Genomic DNA, 19,365 nt, shown 5'->3' with positions numbered 1-19,365 from the left:
CGGTGACCGTTGTGGACATATGCATAAGCGCTGTGGAAGCGACCGCATTTATCGAGGACAGTATGAGTACCTTCGCGATCATCGAGTTTGGTGCTGATAGGCACGAAGATCGTTCGCAATGCGCATGTGCGGACATGCAATCCGAGGCAGCACGACTGCGATCAGCAATGATATGCAGATCAGTCACTTTGCCTGGGCGTGTAAAGACAAGTGCGGCCAGTCCTGTCCATCAGACCAACAGAAACCAAGTTATAATTTCACGTTGATCTACATCAGATGTAGACGAGTGATCAAGAAGGCAGAAGCAACGTATTTGGGCATTTTTGGCAGAGAAAGGAGGCGAGAAGACATTCGGTCATCCGGTCTCCTGGCGGAGGTGAGGCGCCGGTGCCCCTTGGAGTTAGTCTGTCAAGACAGCGGACATACCACTAGGTGACTTGTGTTGCTCAAACATCTCTCATTGGGAATGGCTTCAAGTATGATGAACAAATAGACAATCGTTCGTCTGAGTTCCGGCCACCCTTCTGGCGGCTCTTCGGACTGAGCGCAGTCTTCCTCCTGCGCAGCTGCATCGTTCGTTCTCAGATCGGGTCTGAGAGAATCCTTCGCATGGTTCGCCATGCTCCTCAATCCTGTACATTTCGCCTCACCATATCCTGCAAACCGCCATACGGAGAGATATCCTGTCAACAATCCTTTGTGTCGGGGTCGCAGGCCATGTCGTATGTCGCCGAACCACTGTGTATGCACCACATTTTGTTCCCCCCACAGAATCGCTTGGATAGTCCATTTGACGAAAGGGGACTCCTTTGCTATCGATGTACAACTTCTTCCCTGTTAAGATCATTTCGGCTTACGCCAATAGTATTGCTAAACGAATGTCAGCGTTAACTATGGCCCGTTGAACTGGGACCTACCTTGTGCTGCTTACGACACGCTCGAAGACCTGGTTTCCGCAGATCGTTCACAACGGCCTCACGGCGGAACTCGTCGGTGTCCTGGTCGGGGACATAGTAGTATTCGCTCTCTAGTGGCTTTCCAGAAGCGTCTTTGCCCTCTCGAGCCACCTCTCCAATGCAATCAGTTTCAGTAATGATGCTGCGAAGTTCACTTTTGGTCATTATACCAGCTTCGACGGGAAGATTGCCAAGTATGGTCGAGAGAGGCGTCGACGAGAGGCGTGAGTAGGCCAGCTGATTGATGACATGAGATTTGACGTCGAACGCGCTAGCTTTGGGTCGATGCTTCGATCGATCAGGAGAGGCAGCAACAGCACTCTTTGCGCCTGGAGACGACTTCGGTGTATTAGAAGTAGCAACTCCGGAAGCCGAGATAGATGCCATTCGGGCTTGCAGGTTTGAGCCGAATGGGCCCATCGAGTGCACCAGTGGATCGTTTTCCTCGTCATTATCGTCAGCAAACTCATCGATTGGCCCAACAGATTGGATTGATGCGAACGAAGCAAGGTTCTGCGACATGATTTGTGTGGGACCATTCTGCGAAGCTTCCTCGACCTCCTCTGGTGGCATAGGGTCTTCGTAGATTTCGACAGAGCGGGTCTCGTGACGAATCGAAATGACTGGCGGTGATGATGGCAGATGTGGTGCGGGTGCTCTAGTGGGCGAGATTGGTGACATTGGTTTGCGTCGAGTTTGCACGGGACTCGGGCTTGGTGGAGTGGAATGTCGAAGAAGCGCTCTCTGCTTTTTGGATGGTGATGGTGTATCTTCCTCCTCGTCTGAAGAAGTGGGTCCCAGATGGACCTTCTCTGGCCAGTTGACCATAACACGGGTGCCATGCACGTCCAGCATAATTTCGTAGTCTCTCATATCGGTGGTGAATGTCTCCCCCTTCTTGACCTCGAATACTTTTGACTGACAGTGGACTTTGACGCCATTCCAACCGGTACATTGAATCTCAATCCGCTCTCGGTCAAGAGAACTAACGGTTGGTTTGTAGGTTGCCACAACGTGTACCCTCGACACTAATCGATTTGAAGACAGCTGGTATTCGCAGGACGCACTCGAACGACCAAGGCGGATAGGTTGACCATTGTTGTGCAGATCAATGGAGGGCAGAGACGCTAGCGGAGCCCGTTCTGAAAGTGTCGAGATGACTTTCACAGCAGGCGATGGTTGAACGTGTCCGCGTGATGGAGAAGAGGTAAGAATATGTGTTGATGAGGTGGGAACTGGCGTCGGATATTTCGTGTGGTCTTCATATGTCTCTCTGGTCCGCTTCAGAGGTCGAGGTAGAGCAGGTGATGAGAATGGTTCAAATGCAGGAAGCAGTGTGGATGGCGGTTTCTTGTTGGGCGAAGCTGATACTGGTGTCGGTGTTGGTGCATCTTCCGGGGCTCCTAGAGGAGCAGACATTTTGTAGGATGATAGAGGTGGCCGTGGACGGCTTGTTGCCTCCAGTCGCGTGCCCACAGCGGCTGTGTGGGATGCTGCAGTAGTTGATCATGCACAAGCAGGATGGCTACGAGTAAAGGCCAAATGCACGACAGACCCGCAGTACATGATCAAGATCCGGTCGGAAAGCGGTCTGGTCTAAAGTTGAGAGGAAGGTGTAGGTAGGTATGTAGAGGGAAGATCGCGGTGCGCGCCTCGAAGCACGGTTGGCTCCACCACCTCGACGCGCTAGCAAGGTACGTCACCTTGGATCGAGCACGAAAAATGTTAAGAACAGAGCACAGGGAGTATTGCGAGCAATGCGAGGGAATCTTCTATGAAGGTCTGCAGTCTACAGCTTTCTGATCGCGCTGAGATGTCTACTAAAACAGGACCGCGCTTTGACGCGTCTTCGTATAGGCTCTGACTCTACGAGCGCTATTTCTGCAACGACAGCGACCGAGCATCCATCGATCGAGATCGCATCTGCTCTACTGCTGCAGAAATGTAATTGCGGACATGATGAACGCTGGTGGGCTCTTTAGTGAGTTCAACAGGCGATGATGAGTTGCATGATATGAAGAAGTCAACATTTGATCGCGAAGCATTGAGAGTTCTAAACCCCACCTTGTCGAATTGGAGAAACATTGCAATCCAAAAGTCAAAAAAAATTGACCGCTTGCCTGCATCCTGCATCTTATGGTCTGTTGGACTTGTCGCTATTGCAAAACTCATCACAACATGGCATTGACGACGCACGTCGCGAAGTCTGTGGCGTTTGCTACGCCGTACCAGCTAGACCCAGAACAAACATTGAAAGCATCTCAAGCACTGCTCGCCCATCTCCGAACTGAGACGAAGAAGTTACAGTCCAGTACTACGAAGAGGGAATTACTCAAGACTGACGACTCAGAGTCGGAATCCGAGGCCGCCGATAGCGAGCAAGCGCCAATATGGCTCACGCTGACCACCAAACAACACATCATCGACAAGAACCGTCTGCGACCGACGAAGATCGCAGTCCCACACTCTCTCAACGCATCACCCAACCTCACCATCTGCATAATATCTGCTGATCCGCAACGAGCACTCAAGAATGCTGTGGCAGATGACTCTTTCCCGAAACCTGTGTCCGATCGTATCACTAGGATCGTGGGCTTCGAGAAGTTGAAGTCAAGATACAAGTCTTTCGAGCAGCGTCGAGCACTGCGCGATGAGCACGATATTTTCCTGGCAGACGATCGCATCATTAGCCGGCTACCGGAAGCGCTCGGCAAAGTCTTCTACAAAGGCACATCGAAGCGACCCATTCCCGTCGATATTGCGGTGCACGATCGACAGGACGGCAAGCGTGTCAAAACCAGCAAGGGCAAGAACGACTCGAAGATCCAGGCCAATAACGTTGCATCGCCACAGATCATTGCGAAGGAGGTCAGTCGTGCCATCAGCGCAGTCCCTGTGAATCTGAAGCCAGGCACAAGCACAGCTGTCCGCGTTGGCCTTGCATCTTTCACGCCGGAGCAGCTTGTCGAGAACATCAATGTCGTGGTCCAGCGCGTAATTGAGAATCACGTTGCTAAGGGGTGGCGGAACGTCAAGTCCATCCACGTCAAGTCTCCGACGTCAACAGCACTGCCAATCTGGCTTGCCGATGAGTTATGGGCTGACCAGGACAATGTGGAAGCTGTGGGGGCTTACGAGGAGGGCAAAGGTGCACAGCAGGCTTCGCTGCAAGACGCGTCGCAGAAGAGGAAGCGTTCGCAGCATACTAAGAAAGGACCGCAGACTGGTCAGCGAAAGAGAGCTAGATTGTCTGATGTGGAAGGCCAATCGTTGTCGGCAGAAAAGGCAAAAGCGTTCTCAGAAGCCACAAAGGCTGTGATGGTCTGAGGTTATGATGCGACTGGTATGGAAGGTCTGCAAGCAGGCTCTCTGCTGGCTTGCCCTAGTAGCACATAGAAGATCATGTGCATGCCAATTTTCCCTTTGAAAGCATTCTTAGTATTACTAGCGCCGCTACTACCCGCTTAACCCCGCTACTTCCCAGACACTAACACTTGCATTTAAACGTCCCGCCAGTCTTTGAACAACATGCTGAACACACTCTGCTCCTCATCATTGAAGTGTGTTCAGGACCTGCAACTTGTCTGTTGGGCTTCGCTGGCTTTTGAGCGGCCGTTGACCAAGATATGCTGCCAGATCGATCCATTTATCGCGGCCCGTCATGGACCGCAAACGTAAGAGAGAACTACGGGACCTGAATCTGAAATCCTGGGGAGGTGTTAAGGGTGAGCAGGTGGCAACCATTGTGAGACCAGGGAGTGTTCCTAACATATCTCAGACCTCTTCTCCGTGGGAAGTTCACTGGATTCATCTCTCAAGAAGAATACTGCCTTTATCAAGCGCCTCCGCACCGGAATCAACGCAGCCAGCCAGTCAACCCTGGTGAACGAGATCCGCACTCTGTCGCTCGAGAAATACTTGTCAGAGATCATTACTGCGGTCGCAGAAGGTCTCTCTAGGCTCAAGACGTCGACTGAGATCGCGGCGGGTGTGGAAGTCGTCAGTGCCCTCCATCAGCGCTTCGGTCCTGCAAGCTTCACGAAACAATTGGCCTGGATACTGGGAAAAGGTCTGAGTCTGCCTGACAAATCGGTGGTAAAGTCATGGACACCCGACGTTCGAGAGCGAGAAGAGCGGGATCGTCTAGCGCGACAACGGGTGCTGCTACGAGTCGTGGCCGAGTTTTGGATTTGTGGTCTCCTCCGCGGGCTGGACGATGTGGAACGACCAGAAGAGGTGTCGGCAAAGACAAAGGATTCAGCAGCGAGTGCCGCTCGCGGGCATGACACCAAGAGCACTGCAACCTCAAATGGTATTCGGGCAGAATTCGGCTATGACAATGAGCCTTTCCCACTAGAGGTGCTGAAGGAACTGCTCGGCCACGATCCTGATCACGTTAATCTGCCACTAGCAGTTTTGTTCGTGAAGAACTTCTCCTGGGACGTACTTGGCCTGAAGCATCATCCGAAGAGGGTAAGAAGACTGGTGATGTCGACGGAGGCCCACCCGAAGATCACGGTCTCGATGGCGATGAAGATGGCCCCATCATTCCACTCAACATACGTCAGCGATTTATCAATGTCTTGGAGAAGTACCTGGACACCGTCAAGCAGCATGTGCTTCGCGATCAGAAGCAGCTCTCGAACCAAAGCCGCAGAAATGCTGAAGCCTACGTCAAGAGCGGCGAGATCTTCGAAGACAGACAGAACAACTTCGAGAAGCAGACTAAGGCCCAGGAGAAATTGATAGCCAACGCACAAGTGCTTTGCGATGCACTCGGTCAGCAGATGCCCAGCTTGGTTGCTGTCGATGGCACAGACGCTCCTGCAGCAGGCTCCGTTGGCATCGTAAAGACCGGGGAATACCTCCGTGGGACGGGCGAAGGAGCTGGCATATGGGAGGATGAAGACGAGCGGCGCTTCTACGAGAACCTTGTGGACCTGAAAGGACGCGTTCCAGCAATTCTGCTCGAAGATGCCAAAAAGCAGAAAACTGACGGTCCAGAGGAGCCCGGCGCAACACACAAGATGTCCTCCACAGAGACACCGGATGCAGTGGCAAAGAAAACAGCTGATTTGGACGATCAATCCACGGCCATTGCAAACAGAACCGTCGGCGCACAAGTTGATGCTGTCCTGGCGCGCTTACCAGATCTTCAGAATAAAGAGATGGTCGATCAGGTGGCCGAAGACTTCTGCTTTTTGAACTCCAAAGCATCAAGAAATCGACTCATCAAAGCCATACAAGAAATTCCAAAGGGCCGCACCGACCTCCTGTCGCTGTACGCGCGTCTTGCAGCAACACTTGGACAGTACATGCCCGACGTAGTTCAAGGCCTCGTGTCCCACCTCGACGACGAGTTCCGGAGTCTGCAGCGACGGAAAACCAAAGATTTCCTCGGACAGGTGCGCATGATAAATATCCGCTACCTCGCTGAGTTGACAAAGTTTGGCATTGTTCCAGAGCATGTCATATTCCATTGCCTCAAAGTCAGTCTCGAAGATCTTTCGCGAATGAACATCGAGATCATCGCAAACCTGCTTGAGAATTGTGGTCGATATCTTCTGCGCAACCCAGACACGGCACCACGAATGACATCTTTTCTGGAGACTCTTAATCGCAAGAAAGGTAACCAACATCTGGGTCAGCAAGAACGCATGCTCATCGAGAACGCTCTGTACTATGTCGACCCTCCCGAGCGTGCAGCAATCCAGCAGAAGGAGAGAACACCCACAGAGCTGTTCGTTCGTCAACTGGTCTATCTCGATATGACTAAGCGGACTTGTCCCAAGGTTCTCAAAGCTCTGCGAAAGCTACACTGGGAAGAGAAGGAAGTCGTTTCGATGCTTGAGAAGATCTTCAGCAAGCCAGGAAAGGTCAAATTTAGTAATATCCATCTTTTGGCTGTCCTCCTCGGTTCCCTGAACCGCTACCATCCAAATTTTACATCAGTTGTTGTCGACAACATTCTGGAACGAATCGTTCTTGGTCTGGAAAATAATGACTTCAAGTTCAATCAGCGACGCATTGCGGAAGTAAAGTATCTCGGAGAGCTGTACAACTACAAAATGGTGGATTCGGCGGTCATTTTCGATACGCTGTACCGCCTGGTTACGTTTGGCCACGAAGGCGGCAAGCCAGTGCCAGGACAAGGCGTTCCTCTGGATTTGCTTGACGATTATTTCCGCATCCGCTTGGTATGCACCATACTGGACACGTGCGGCAATTGCTTCGATCGAGGCAGCTCGAAGAAAAAGCTTGACTTCTTCTTGATGTTCTTCCAGTACTACATCCAGACAAAGGAAGCAGTCCCTATGGAAATTGAATTTCTGGTCAACGATACCTACAAATTGATTCGCCCACAATGGAAGGTCGCTTCTGACCTCGCGGAAGCTTCGTCTTTGCTGGCAGAGGCGATCAAAGCCAACTATCAGCAAGGCGCCAACGTCCCAGAGCATGCTGATGATGCAGAAGAAACGGCTTCCGACGAGGAGATTGGCGAGGACGACGCAGGTCTGGAGGCTGAAGCAGGCCACTCGAGCGATGAAGTCGAGGTCCGTCCTCAGGAGTCCGATCCTGCCCGACGTGCTGACTCCCTGCAGATTCCAAATGACGAGGATGCAGGGGACGATACTGATGACGCCGAGTCCAGCGAAGACGAACAGATTATTGTGACCCGCGAGGAAGAGAGAGTGGACCCTGAAGCTGAAGCCGAATTCGATCAAGCCTTTGAGAGGATGATGGCCGAAAGTCTTGACTCACGCAAGTTAGAGAAGAATCGACAATTCGATGTCCCACTGCCCATTCGAAAGGTCCAACGTACAGCCGCTGAATTGAACGACGACGAGCCCGAGATCGTCGAAAAGCTCCCTAGCAACACCATGGCGTTCTCGCTGATGACGAAGCGCGGCAATCGGCCACAGGTGAGTTATCCGCCTTGACGCCCAGCAATCGTGCTGACAATCAGCAGACCCGTACTATCGAGCTTCCGTCGGATTCCCACTTTGCCGTGACGATGAAGAACCGACAAGACGCCGAACGCGAAGAGCAGCAGCGTATCAAGAACCTGGTCTTGAACTACGACTTGCATGATGACGAACACCAGAACGATGGTACAGATTTGCTTAGCCCTATTGAGCAACCCCTTATCTTAAAGACCTCCTATGCTAAAGGATTATCAACCAGGTCTCGATCCGCTCAACTCGTCTCTCAGTCGCGCCGAGAGATCCGCACGTCACGCGCCCCGAGCGAGAAGGTTGAAACTAAGTGATGTCGATTGGTATGCGTTTGCCGTCAAATAATTTACGGTGTTCTTTCGTCGGCCCCATTTTGCAATACTTGACCCAAAGAAGCCAGGCTGATTGAGCGTACCCATGCATAGGACTTGAGATATTTCGTCTGGTACTGTATCTTTCTCTCAACACCACGGGCGCGACCGTTCGAGGTCAATCACTTCAGAAGCCGACGATGATCTTAGTGCCCACGACGATCTTCCCAAACCGCCGAAGTCAACCGTGGAATGCGATAAGCTTACGCGTGGATCGTTACAGCTATCCAAGACTACAACAGTCCAGCCCACCTCGCGGGTCTCGGGCCATGCGATCCTTGCTAATCCGGACGTATCCGTTCGCGAAGAGGGCATCCGAATGGTGGGTATAGCATGCTCCCGAGTCATCATGGATCTAGTCGAGATCGTCGCGGCCGACGACTCCATGGCGTACAGAGGTAGTGGGAGGTGCAGGTCATCAGGAACCAGTGGCAGTCAGGAGTGCTGTAAGCTCTAGTGTGAAGAGTGGCCTAGGACCGGTGAAGGAGATCTCTATGGTGGACGCACGGATGTGGTTGCTGGTACTCATCTGGCCGCCAAAATCTGTTGGCCAATTCTCCACATCCCACTCCAGGCCTCTCGTGGTCAGGTGGCAGCGACCAAGTATGGGGATGATGCCAACATTCTCGGCAAAGTAGCCTGGCTCTATGTCAATCGTATTCGGTCCTTCGCCGAGCACGAACGTCAGGCTCTGCTCCGAGAGCAGATAGATCCGACCTGAGAGGAGACTAGTGTCGTTATGGGCAAGATACAAGTGGTGAATCTGTGAGAAGCCTTGGTCGACACGTCCACCGAGGCCACCTAGGACGACCACATCCAATGGCGGTATGTCCAGATGCTCAGTTCGCTGTATCCATTCCTGCTCGATCCATCTCAATGCCTTCGTGAAATCTGTTGAGTATTGATCCGGTTCCTTCACGATAGTGACGCCTTTGCCTCTGTAATAAGTAATAGTCTCTGGCGTGACTGAATCTAGATCCCCAACAATGGCATCAGGTCGTCGCCAGTTTTGGTCAGTCCTGAGGTTCCTCAGCCTATCCGCACCGGCATCTGCACAGACTAGCATAGAAGCTCCCTCAACCGTAGATTTGAATGCATTCTCATTTATCGGTTGGTTTAAGACAAGTACTGCATACGCTGGGTCAGCAGCAGGGCCATTGCGGTTGCCAAGCAGGCTGCTGGGCCGCCAGTACGTGTTGGTCATGCTGTATCATCAGAAGGGAACCTGTGTTGCGTTCCCTGCGGAGACTGCCTGTGGACGCCCATCACGGTCTTCTGCATTGATGTAGAGTGAGTGCGTCTCGTGAGCCTCCCGGGTAGTAACGATTGCGCCTGCCGAATTTCGGGCACGCCGTAGCAGAATATCTCCGGCGGCCGAGGCAAGCGCAATCGACAGATTCGTCTACGATTTGATGGAGTGCATGCATATCAAACTACTTCCTTCTACATATTCATTTGTACATATGCTTCCAGTCACTCACTCGTTCGTTCCTTCTCGAACAAGCCGCCAGCAACTTTACATCTCTGCGCCACTATACCCCCTCCTGCTAGCAAAGTCCCGATCGCCACCTGGATTCAAGTAGACTGAACCGCATCTCAAAATTTATTTCTCTTGAGCGCGACAATCCTCAATTGGCCACAGGAGTGGCATGCTTGAGCGTGCCGCTGCCTATATCGACCCTGTTACCCAGGTGATCATACAGCGCGGCGATGTGCCTTTCAGATCTTCTCGACTCCTCACTCGCGGCTTCTTCAGACATGGAGCAGCGGCCGCAGTTGATACACCTCCGTGGTGGCCACTGTATCTTGAGACCGTTCGACAGGTGCCGTATGGGCAGTCTAAACAATGTCTCAAGACCAAGCGAGAAGCGGTAGTAGTGCCCAAACATAGCAGGCGGAGTCGACCGCGATGTGTTCAAAGCACTACTTCTGCGAAGGCGACCAGAAGCTCGATCGGATCTCGAACATACTCTGCGGGGACTGCTACTGCACCACAGCGTGGCTCAAATGGCCAAGTCGTTGGAGATAGAGCAGAAGCAGAGCACAATGAGCACTATGAGGCTGAGGACGAGGAGGACCAGGTCGGCGATCAGAAAGACAAGATTATGCGCCAAACCCAGCATCTCTATGATAATCCGAGCGAAGGCATCTACGAGGACGTCGAAGTGAACGAGTCGAGAATGGATGGAGCAAGAGAAGCGGCCCTAGATCCTTCACATCCGGCAAGCGTTCGCAACTTGGCTGACATGCAGTCAAAATCAGCAGCCCAAATTGAGCTAGAAACGCTGCTGACTCTTGACGCGTCACGAAGGGCAGCGCATAATCGCAAATCTAGCGGAGAGCATGCAGACGCCATTTGGAAGGCTTTCATTGCGTTACCTGAACAAGAGACCTACGCATCTAGGGTCTTGAGCCATCTCGCTGCCTCGGCCATCCTGGCGGACTGGAGGAGGGCGCCATCGGCATTCAACATGATCCCGCTAGAGAATCGTGTGGACCGTGACTACGATATGGTTGTTCGGGCGGCGTTCAAAATGAGGCGAGCTACACTAGCGGTGCAGATGTGCAAGGAAGCTTCCGAGCTAGGCCTGGCAGGTATGTGCAGGCAGACTGCTCTGGTCAAAAGCCTGGGGCTCGGCCTGTTCAAGACCGCCGTCCGCGTCTGGAACGAGTGCTTTGGAGATGTGCATCTGCACCCCGAGTCAGGCAGAAACAGTCTTCCTAGCCACTTGGTAGGACTGTTGGATCAGGATTCACACCTACCTGAGCTCATATACAAGATACTCAATCGGCTGAAAGCGACAAACACCCGGCTGACTGCACAGGAACGTGGATGCCTCATGTACATGGCCCAAGAACTTTCTTGGCGAGTCATTGCAAGTGGACGAATCATGTCGATTATCACACCAGAAGGACTGTGGCGCATCTTCGACAATCTGGCTGCGGCTCAACTGCTCGAACACAAGATGCTTGCAACAGCTATCACGACATTGGCTTCGGAGGGCAGGGTTCCTCGCGCTCGGCATGACCTAGCAATAGCCATTTACCGAAACAGCCGCCTACGCTTTCCTGACGAGCGAGTGAATGCCCACGTCTTGAATGGCCTGGTACGACTGTGCTACAGAGCAGAGGAGAAATATGAGGTCTTTCAGTATCTCTTTGATGAGATGCGATCTCTGCCTAAGCTGGAAGGCCGAACTCTTCCCGGCCGAGCAGCCTACTATGGCGCTCTTCGCGCCCTGTCTCTTCAAGGCAACGTGGCTGCGGTCAGCAGCCTCTATGAAGATTTCATCACAGACCACGGTGCACTGCGGTCTTGTGGCGATTTGATTCCCGCGCTGTACGTTCATGCAACGGTTGGTGACGTGGCGGCAACGAAAAGGGTGTTCGACTCTGTTCAGACCAAGTACGGGTTCGCTCCAAATATAGCTTGCTGGAACGTGCTCATTCTTGCGCATGCTCGGTCCGAAGAACCCATCGAAGCATTCTCGGTTTTCGATCATATGGCTAAGCAGAACATCAAGCCTGATGCTTACACGTTTAGCACGTTGATCAGCATTGTCGCCAAGAAAGGCGACGTGACGAATGTGCTTGATCTTCTTCAGAAGGCGATGCAGCACGACCTCAAGGATATCCGCCCGATGCTCGCTAGCTTGGTCCATGCGTATTGTTTGAACGACGACTTGGAGTCAGCTAAGAAATTGTTGGCAAATGTCCACACGTTCGATATGATTGGGTCACCAGTCAACATCTGGAACCAGCTGCTCAAGCACTATGCGTATCGTGCTGACGTCGATGCTATTAAGTCCACTCACCGGCGTATGGTTTCTGCTGGCGTCGAGCTCGACCAATATAGCTACGGTTGTCTGATGGCTGCTTTCATCAGGAAGGGCAACACTGAAGCGGCCCGCAATCTGCTACAGGACCTTCATCTTGATTCTAAGGTGGTTGCGACGCCGTTTCTGTATTCCCTGATCCTGGTGGGCTTTGAACGCGAGGGTAATCGAGACATGGTACGCCTCCTCTACCAGGAGATGGAAGACAGATTCCCACGGATGACTCCCAGCGCGAACTTAGCAATGTTGAAAGCGGAGGTGAGAGCTGGCTTCAGCAAGGAAGCTGCAAGGTACGACCGAGAGACCACACCCGGCCGCATGCATCGGCCAAACTTGACGGAAGCACTGAATCTCCTGGAGCAACTCGGACAAACTAGCACCACGACTCAGCCGGGAAGAGCCGCGAGTGGTCCACAGCCAGGTTTTGTCCGAGAGCCTGCTGCGGATGCTGTACCGGCTATCTACTCGAGCGCTGTTGCAGAATCATTGGCGACCTCTGGCCAGCTACCCAAGCCAGGGCTGTCTTAGACCTGCTGGACCTGGCGGGGGAACCTGGAAGTAGTCAGAGACCCGAAAGCATCCGTATGTTGACCACGCGCCTTCTTGTCTTCCGCGAACAGCATCTCTGGAAGGAAGTCGATAAAGTGTGGATGCATATCTTTCGGAAAGGACTACAAGCTAGTCTGCCGCTGCATCAGGCTCGAAATATTACACTCGGCATAGTGGACCAATCGTCAAAGCCTGTCGTCCTTATGGACGAGCTTATCAGGACGGTGGTAGACTCGAATGGGGCGAATGTACTGCCAGCTCAACGTTTTGCCCTTGCGGTTCCGCTTACACGCTACATGAGCAGTCTCGACTTGCAGAATCACCACGCTGACATCCAGAAAGTTGTTCAGTTGTTTCAGAGACCTGGCTTCCAACTGTCCGGCAGCAACTGGAACATCTACGTGCAGTGTCTGTGTCGTTCTTACAGTCCAGAGGATCGCTTAAGAGCATTTGACATCTTCGCGACTAAGTTGTTCCCATTCATGCCATCATACCGTGTGCTCGACAAGAACCGGTGGATCGCGCCTGAAGCTTACGAGGCGACGCCTCGGCATCGAATGCACACTCTACCTGCGACGTCCTTCCGCATGCTGACTAGGGTATACCCGGACGCTACACCGCCATCCTACATGACAGTCGTGTACCTTGCCCGCACTCTGCTCGACTTCGAGAAGAGGGCACAAAAAGGCGATGATCATTACATTAAGTTCGTCCAGGGCATGTACCCCGATCAGTTCAGACGGATCCTGCAGCTACCCCAACTTCCAGATCGTATCCAGCTTGCGCTCCTGCTGAGATATCGGCCATACTCTCGAACGCCAAAGCCGCCGCAAACCCCTGTCGTTACAGACAGTGGTGTCCTCGGCCCGGAGCCGTTACTCGACCATTTCACATTCGAACGAATCGAGCGACGAGGCAAGGCTATAAGTGCCAGGGGACGTACCATGGATCGTAGTCAAGAAGCGGAGGATATTGCCTTCGCTGAGAAAGTGCTCGGCGAAATTCCACGGGAACGACAATACCTTGACGTGCGTTGGGAGACGGCCGCAGAGCAGTCACTGCGGATAGCATCGCAAGAGCAAGAATACCTACGGCGCGTCCAGGCAGCGGACGACATGATTAGAAACCCGGGTGTCGCTATGACCATGAGCAAGCAATCGGGCGACATCACTCTCAAGACACATCAGGACTGGGATAGCGTCGAGGACACTAAGAAGCTCCTGAAACAAGCTCTCGATCGGATCGGTGCCAAGTCCTCAGAAGTTGTTCCACAGCAGGATGAGGGGTCAGTACAGGCGAAGGACACCGAATCAGAGCCCCGGATACGCACAAGACCAGGAAGCGTAGACCTCAGCGACGTGAAAAGGCTCAGCGATCTCGCTACGCAGAGTATTACTGAATACGACCAGAAAGCAGCAAGAACCAGGCGGGCAGGAACACCGCACGCGACCATCAAGTACAGCTGGCCGCTCACCCGTCGCTTCTTGCCCCCTCTGAGACGGAAGGCATACCTCGATACCGCTAAGAGGAAGCAGGCTGAACAGCGTGCGCAGATCTCGTTGCAGGATGCACGTGATCGGGAGTATCAGAAGCGACTTGCTATGGCGCAGGGGCCTGCCGAAAATAGCCATCAAGCCTGGTCGCCCCTGTTTGCGAGAAGTCGGGAGCTGCCATCCAATGATCAACGTACTCTCGACCAGCAAGCTCGCAGTGTCCAAGCTGCCAAAGATGCAATGCTTCAACGTCTGCAGGAATCGAACGTTTCAGACGGATTCGGCGATGAGGAGCCTCGAAGTTTTCCAAGAGAACAATCGGATTCATCATTTTGGGACGCTGGCAGCAGTCTCGGCGGTACGGGAGCTTTCACTGACCTGGCGCCAGACACAACGAATCGGTACTTGGGAGAGCCTCCTCAAGACGAGTTCGGTAACTTGCATTCGGCAAGTCAGAGTGCGTTCGGGCCTGAGAGCGTGCCGCCAGGCACTTTGACGCACGAAGAGTTGGCTGAAGTCCTGGGCAAGCCAAAGAAGAAGAAGTCGGTGAGGAAATCGCGGTAAGGGGTGCTTGGCGATGCTGTGCGTGTAGTGAGTGGTTTGAAGTATGGTGTGGTGATTGACAGGCACTAGGAGCATGCTTGAGAAGGGAATGGAGGACGTGTCTGCTGTACAATGCATATAATGTAGACTAAGAATTAGAGGCGGCCGAAGGCCGTGTTGACATGACCACCTAGCTGAATGATCTGAATAGACGACGGCGCTTCTGGACACTAAAGCTCGGCTGACGGGCATATTCTTGGTCACTACTGCTTGACGGCGCGCAATCAGGGCGCCTGTGTGGCGGATCGACCGACTAGGTAGTCGCCGGCTGACCTTGGGTTCTGCACGAGACCGGGTGACTAAAGTAGCAGGCAGACTTATCTGTGGCCGGATGACAAGAAGCTTTTCTGAGACCGGATGACTGGAGTGACCATTCCCGTCACTGACACCACCAAAAGCAAACTCTTGTGCTCATGCATCCCCGACCTCAACACCCTCCGGGATTAAAATTCAGTGGTCTCAGGACCATTTTGATACCATCAGCATCCTCGGGGCGCGTGTCGAACACCCGGGCGAGCAAGCTGACGAAATCAGTCCCTGCGTGAACCTGAAAGGTGGTCCGTGGTATTGCTGAAATCGATCCATGTTTTGGACTTGATCGAGAGCTTGGCCTTCAAAATGAGTCTCGGCTTAGGGGCAGCTGTGTGCGATGGGAATTGAGCGTGGTAGAAGGTGTTGTAGGTCCAGCAGAAAGCCTTATCTGAGACCGGATGACCATGTCTTGATACAGTCCTGCTCACGATTGGCTCGAAGCAGCGATGCGTTTGTTGCAGCGCTGCATTTCATCCATGTGTACCGTGCACAGACTAATGAGCAATGATTGGGTTTTACGTAGCGAGGCAGTGTCCAGATGGTGCAACCCATTGACTGAGCAGAAAGCAGCAATATAAGTGTAGGGAAACGGTCCCTTGTGGACAGCTCACCACTTCCATCGAACGACTTGATTGAGGGATCCGAATACGCAATCGATATCCTGATAGGGAGGACCTAGATCGGTTTGTTGGTCACCTCGACTCACGCATGGGAGCATAAGCATCAATGCATGCCAGATGCCACATAACATGAATGGAACAGTGTGTGAGACCGGATGACAAGACGTCAAAACTCCAGCCGGGCGACAAGAGGCTCTCATGCAGACCGGATGACCAGAATCCTGGCCGCCGGCACTCTGCTCTGCCTTTCCACGCAACTATTAAGTGAATCTAGCCTGGGTAGATGACATGCCAGCTTGACTTATCGAGCTTCCGCTCATCGTCAGAAGTATATGCCCAACCACGAGTGAAGAAGCATCGGTATGGTACGTCCGTAACAATTTCGTCCCTTGCCTCGTGGTCTCCGTGAGCTCGTCCGCACCGTGTCTCTTCAACTCCTTCCACCGTCCGCCCAGCTCAAGCAGAGAAGGATCCTAAGTCATGCAGCGCTGGCCACAATTTTCTCGCGCTTTCCGACAAACTCAGGCACTGCAGCTGCGACATTACTCTTCGGTGATTGAAATGTACCAGGCAAGTGCCTTCCGATCTGTCCCGTATCAAGGTAATGCCGGCCCAGCTACGCTAGCGAGATCACGCGACGGACGAAAAACGCGCGATCCCTATATGTGACACGAAAGGAGCCCGACTATGAGGTGATGTCTTGGATGGACGCCGATATGTGTCCAAATTGGTTTGTATAAATGTCAAGAGCTCTGTAAGTGTCGTCTGGACTCATGGAGATGCAACGCAAAACGCGAGGCCATAGTGAGATTTTGCTGTACAGAGCCATTCCGTGCAACTAGCCCGAGCACACATTTATCCACACATCCTACCACTGGACTTACTTTGGCCCTCTCGACCACGAGCATGACCACCCACCCAGCCCATCACCCAGAGCCATCCACTCCCTCCCTGCCAACCCTCATCTTCATTCCCGGGGCCTGGCACCTCCCCGCCTGCTACGGTCCCATCATCCATCTCCTGTCTACCAAGCACAACTTTCGCTGTGTCCCCATCACGCTCCCTTCCACCCAGGGCGACCCCTGCGCGACCTTCAAAGACGACCTCGATGCCACACGGGTCGCCATCGCCGCCGAAACTTCTGCGGGAAAGGATGTCGTCCTCATCGCCCACTCATACGGCGGGATGGTCGCGAACAGCGCCATAAAAGGCTTCGCTAAGAGAGATGGCCGAGACCACCGTCCACCTGCAGCAGCAGCAGAAGCATATCCAGCAGCGTCACCAAATGCTACAGGACCGCCAGCCGGACCAGGCCACATCACCGGTCTGATCCTCATCGCCTCGGGCTTCACCCTCTCGGGTCTGACATTCATGGCGCCCCTCTTCAACCGTCCCCCGCCGGCTTGGAAGGCCAATTGGTCAACCGGCTTCGCCGACCTCGCCCTGTCGCCCCAGGCACTCTTCTACCACGACCTCGCCACCTCCGAAGAGCAGGACTACTGGGCCAGCCAACTCACGCCACAGTCACTGAAAGCTCTCTTTGAGGGCGCTGAGCACAGCTACGCGGGATGGCGGGATTTGGATCTGGCGTGGTATGTCGGGACAGAAGCAGACAAGGGGCTCCCAGCATGGGTGCAGAGGTTTGGGGTGGGTGTGGCGAGGGGCATGGGACCTACAAAGGTGAGGCATGTGGAATTGATCGGGAGCAGTCATAGTCCGTTTTTGAGTCGGCCGGGGGAGGTGACTGAGTTGGTGATGGAGGCGGTGGGAAGCTTTGGTTTTGCTGTTGATACAGATGATGCGAAGGAGACTGCAGCGGTCGCTGTTCGGACCGAATTGGTGGTCTGGCCTGCATGTCGGTTGTGGGAGCCGACGACGTGGTTCAAGTTTGGTGTTCCATTGACGCTGGGAAGGGTGGTAGGATGGGCGACTGCTGGGTTTCTGTGGATGAGAGGTGGGTGGTGAGGCCTGGATGCGGAGAGGGTATTGTACAACACAGCAATGTGCACCGAGCACATACACGCTAGATGGCCCTAGGGTCTGGCGACTCGTTCGCGGTCTGTCACGAATTGGAGGACTCCTCGTCGAGAGGAAGCCAATACGCGGCAGACGCAGTCCAAGAGCACCCAGATGATCGGCAAAATGGTGGCCTAGGGGAGACGTTCATGGGAAACGCTGCGAAGAGTAACGAACATAGCATGAGCTCCAGTGTTCATAGCTGGAAACTCTTCTCCTGTACCATCCGAGAGTCATGAACTTGAACCTTGTGAATGAGGAAGGCACACGGGTCTTCAAGCCTGAAGCCAATTCGAAGGGCACGGATTGTATGCTGACACGGAGTGAGCGACCTCTGACTGACTTGTTGTCATAGCTGGCCTCCGAACATCCCGAAGTTGCACAAAAGGAAGTGTATCTCCAAGCAAAGGACAAGGCAACCACGTCCAGCCCTATCTACCTGCCTCTCTTAGGAATCTAGGTTCTAGTAGGAACTTGCTCACCTTGACGTAAAACGGTCTTGGCCGAGGCAGCGACCTCTCGCGCGAGATACACGGAATTCGATCTTTTGAGGATGATGGTCCGCTCGCGCTTAGAGGACACAGCGTGAGATTGGCTTTGTCACAGCTTGCCACATCATCAAGGTGTCACGTTGCACTCGGCCGCCGCACCAGAGCCCATTTGCGGCTTCTTATGGCCGATCCTGCCGGGATGCTCGGAGCGCTGGCCTTGAATCTGTTATGAACGAAATGAAACGTGTCCGGGTATAGAAAGACGGTGAGTCCCGTACCAAGCGTGATGGAGTCGTTGCCTTATCGGTTGCCTGCAGCAGTTCGCACTCTTCTCGTAGGGCTGGCTCTTGTTACACCGCATGTGCATCAAATTTGACAGTCATCCTCGTATTGTCATGGTTGTTGCGTAATTCAAATCGAGATGCGTATGCCCCTTACGTCGTATTAAGGGCACGTGCTCCAAGCCAAACGCCTGACGGCTGGATGAACCTCTGCTCAGGACCGCGAGCGCGCTTTTCGATGAAAACGGAGTACATTGAAGACGACAGTGGAGGCCCAGACCGGTCTTGTTTCTCCTCTGGTGCGATTGAGGAGTCCTTTGCCCACTCGTTTGTGTCAGGTCTTTTACTTGGACTGTCATGTCGCAATGCATAGGTGCGGCTGATCGGACGGCTGAAGGCGGATATACTCTAGTCTCATCGACACCGTTGACGAGTCCATTGCGAGGAAGCCGAAAATGGAGGTCTTCTCAGCGTTAACCAATGATCAGTTTCTCGAGGTTACACAGCAGGTTCACCATCCTTTCCCAAGCGAGCTTGAGACTTAGGCTTTGAAGTCGAAAGGCACAATAACCAGGGCGTAATAGCGCTGCAGCAGAAGATTCACGGCCCCCGTCCATCGCGACTGCCATGGAGCTCGCCCTGTTGTTCCCGTCAAGTTGAAGAAGGAGTGACCCAATTGCCCTAGATTCGTGTTAACATGCAGCCTGCGACTAGACGGCAGACTCATGTGATAGCAGGTACGAGAGAACGAGCGTGTTGCTCGTGATGTGACTGCAGTCGGGCGTGTCAGGAAGTAGGCGGCGATGGCATCACTGCTCGGGCACTCGCACTTCACCTCACTCCGTGCGGCCTGTTAGCTGCATTGCGCTGTTGCGTCGTTT

The 19,365-nt window shown here is 53.4% G+C and overlaps 7 protein-coding genes across 7 annotated transcripts; 5 read left to right on the top strand and 2 right to left on the bottom strand.

Annotated features, from left to right (window-relative positions):
- Positions 1-843: 843 nt before the first annotated feature.
- Positions 844-2,375, bottom strand: AB675_6911 (Protein PLM2; the record flags this gene model as incomplete). Its single annotated transcript, XM_018147237.1, has 2 exons — positions 844-870; positions 918-2,375. 2 exons carry the CDS (start codon positions 2,373-2,375, stop codon positions 844-846), a joined length of 1,485 nt encoding a protein of 494 aa, XP_018003444.1.
- A 759-nt stretch (positions 2,376-3,134) lies between these two features.
- AB675_6910 (putative ribosome biogenesis protein C8F11.04) lies at positions 3,135-4,283 on the top strand (the record flags this gene model as incomplete). Its single annotated transcript, XM_018147236.1, has 1 exon — positions 3,135-4,283. One exon carries the CDS (start codon positions 3,135-3,137, stop codon positions 4,281-4,283), a length of 1,149 nt encoding a protein of 382 aa, XP_018003501.1.
- Positions 4,284-4,617: 334 nt separating this feature from the next.
- Positions 4,618-8,226, top strand: AB675_6909 (Regulator of nonsense transcripts UPF2; the record flags this gene model as incomplete). Its single annotated transcript, XM_018147234.1, has 5 exons — positions 4,618-4,681; positions 4,735-5,429; positions 5,525-7,510; positions 7,559-7,879; positions 7,927-8,226. The coding sequence occupies 5 exons, from the start codon at positions 4,618-4,620 to the stop codon at positions 8,224-8,226; spliced, it is 3,366 nt and encodes a 1,121-aa protein (XP_018003220.1).
- Positions 8,227-8,701: 475 nt separating this feature from the next.
- On the bottom strand, positions 8,702-9,487 carry AB675_6908 (Thiamine pyrophosphokinase; the record flags this gene model as incomplete). Its single annotated transcript, XM_018147233.1, has 1 exon — positions 8,702-9,487. One exon carries the CDS (start codon positions 9,485-9,487, stop codon positions 8,702-8,704), a length of 786 nt encoding a protein of 261 aa, XP_018003288.1.
- Positions 9,488-9,932: 445 nt separating this feature from the next.
- Positions 9,933-12,647, top strand: AB675_6907 (Pentatricopeptide repeat-containing protein; the record flags this gene model as incomplete). The annotated part of the gene is made up of 1 exon (XM_018147232.1): positions 9,933-12,647. The coding sequence occupies one exon, from the start codon at positions 9,933-9,935 to the stop codon at positions 12,645-12,647; it is 2,715 nt and encodes a 904-aa protein (XP_018003533.1).
- Positions 12,648-12,703: 56 nt separating this feature from the next.
- AB675_6906 (uncharacterized protein) lies at positions 12,704-14,725 on the top strand (the record flags this gene model as incomplete). Its single annotated transcript, XM_018147231.1, has 1 exon — positions 12,704-14,725. One exon carries the CDS (start codon positions 12,704-12,706, stop codon positions 14,723-14,725), a length of 2,022 nt encoding a protein of 673 aa, XP_018003598.1.
- A 1,877-nt stretch (positions 14,726-16,602) lies between these two features.
- On the top strand, positions 16,603-17,661 carry AB675_6905 (uncharacterized protein; the record flags this gene model as incomplete). The annotated part of the gene is made up of 1 exon (XM_018147230.1): positions 16,603-17,661. One exon carries the CDS (start codon positions 16,603-16,605, stop codon positions 17,659-17,661), a length of 1,059 nt encoding a protein of 352 aa, XP_018003181.1.
- Between the last annotated feature and the right edge of the window lie 1,704 nt (positions 17,662-19,365).

The sequence above is a fragment of the Cyphellophora attinorum genome, assembly GCF_001299255.1.
Source record: "Cyphellophora attinorum strain CBS 131958 chromosome Unknown Contig5, whole genome shotgun sequence".
In the NCBI taxonomy this organism is placed as follows: Eukaryota; Fungi; Ascomycota; class Eurotiomycetes; order Chaetothyriales; family Cyphellophoraceae; genus Cyphellophora; species Cyphellophora attinorum.
This window is presented reverse-complemented; position numbering and strand designations above follow the sequence as displayed.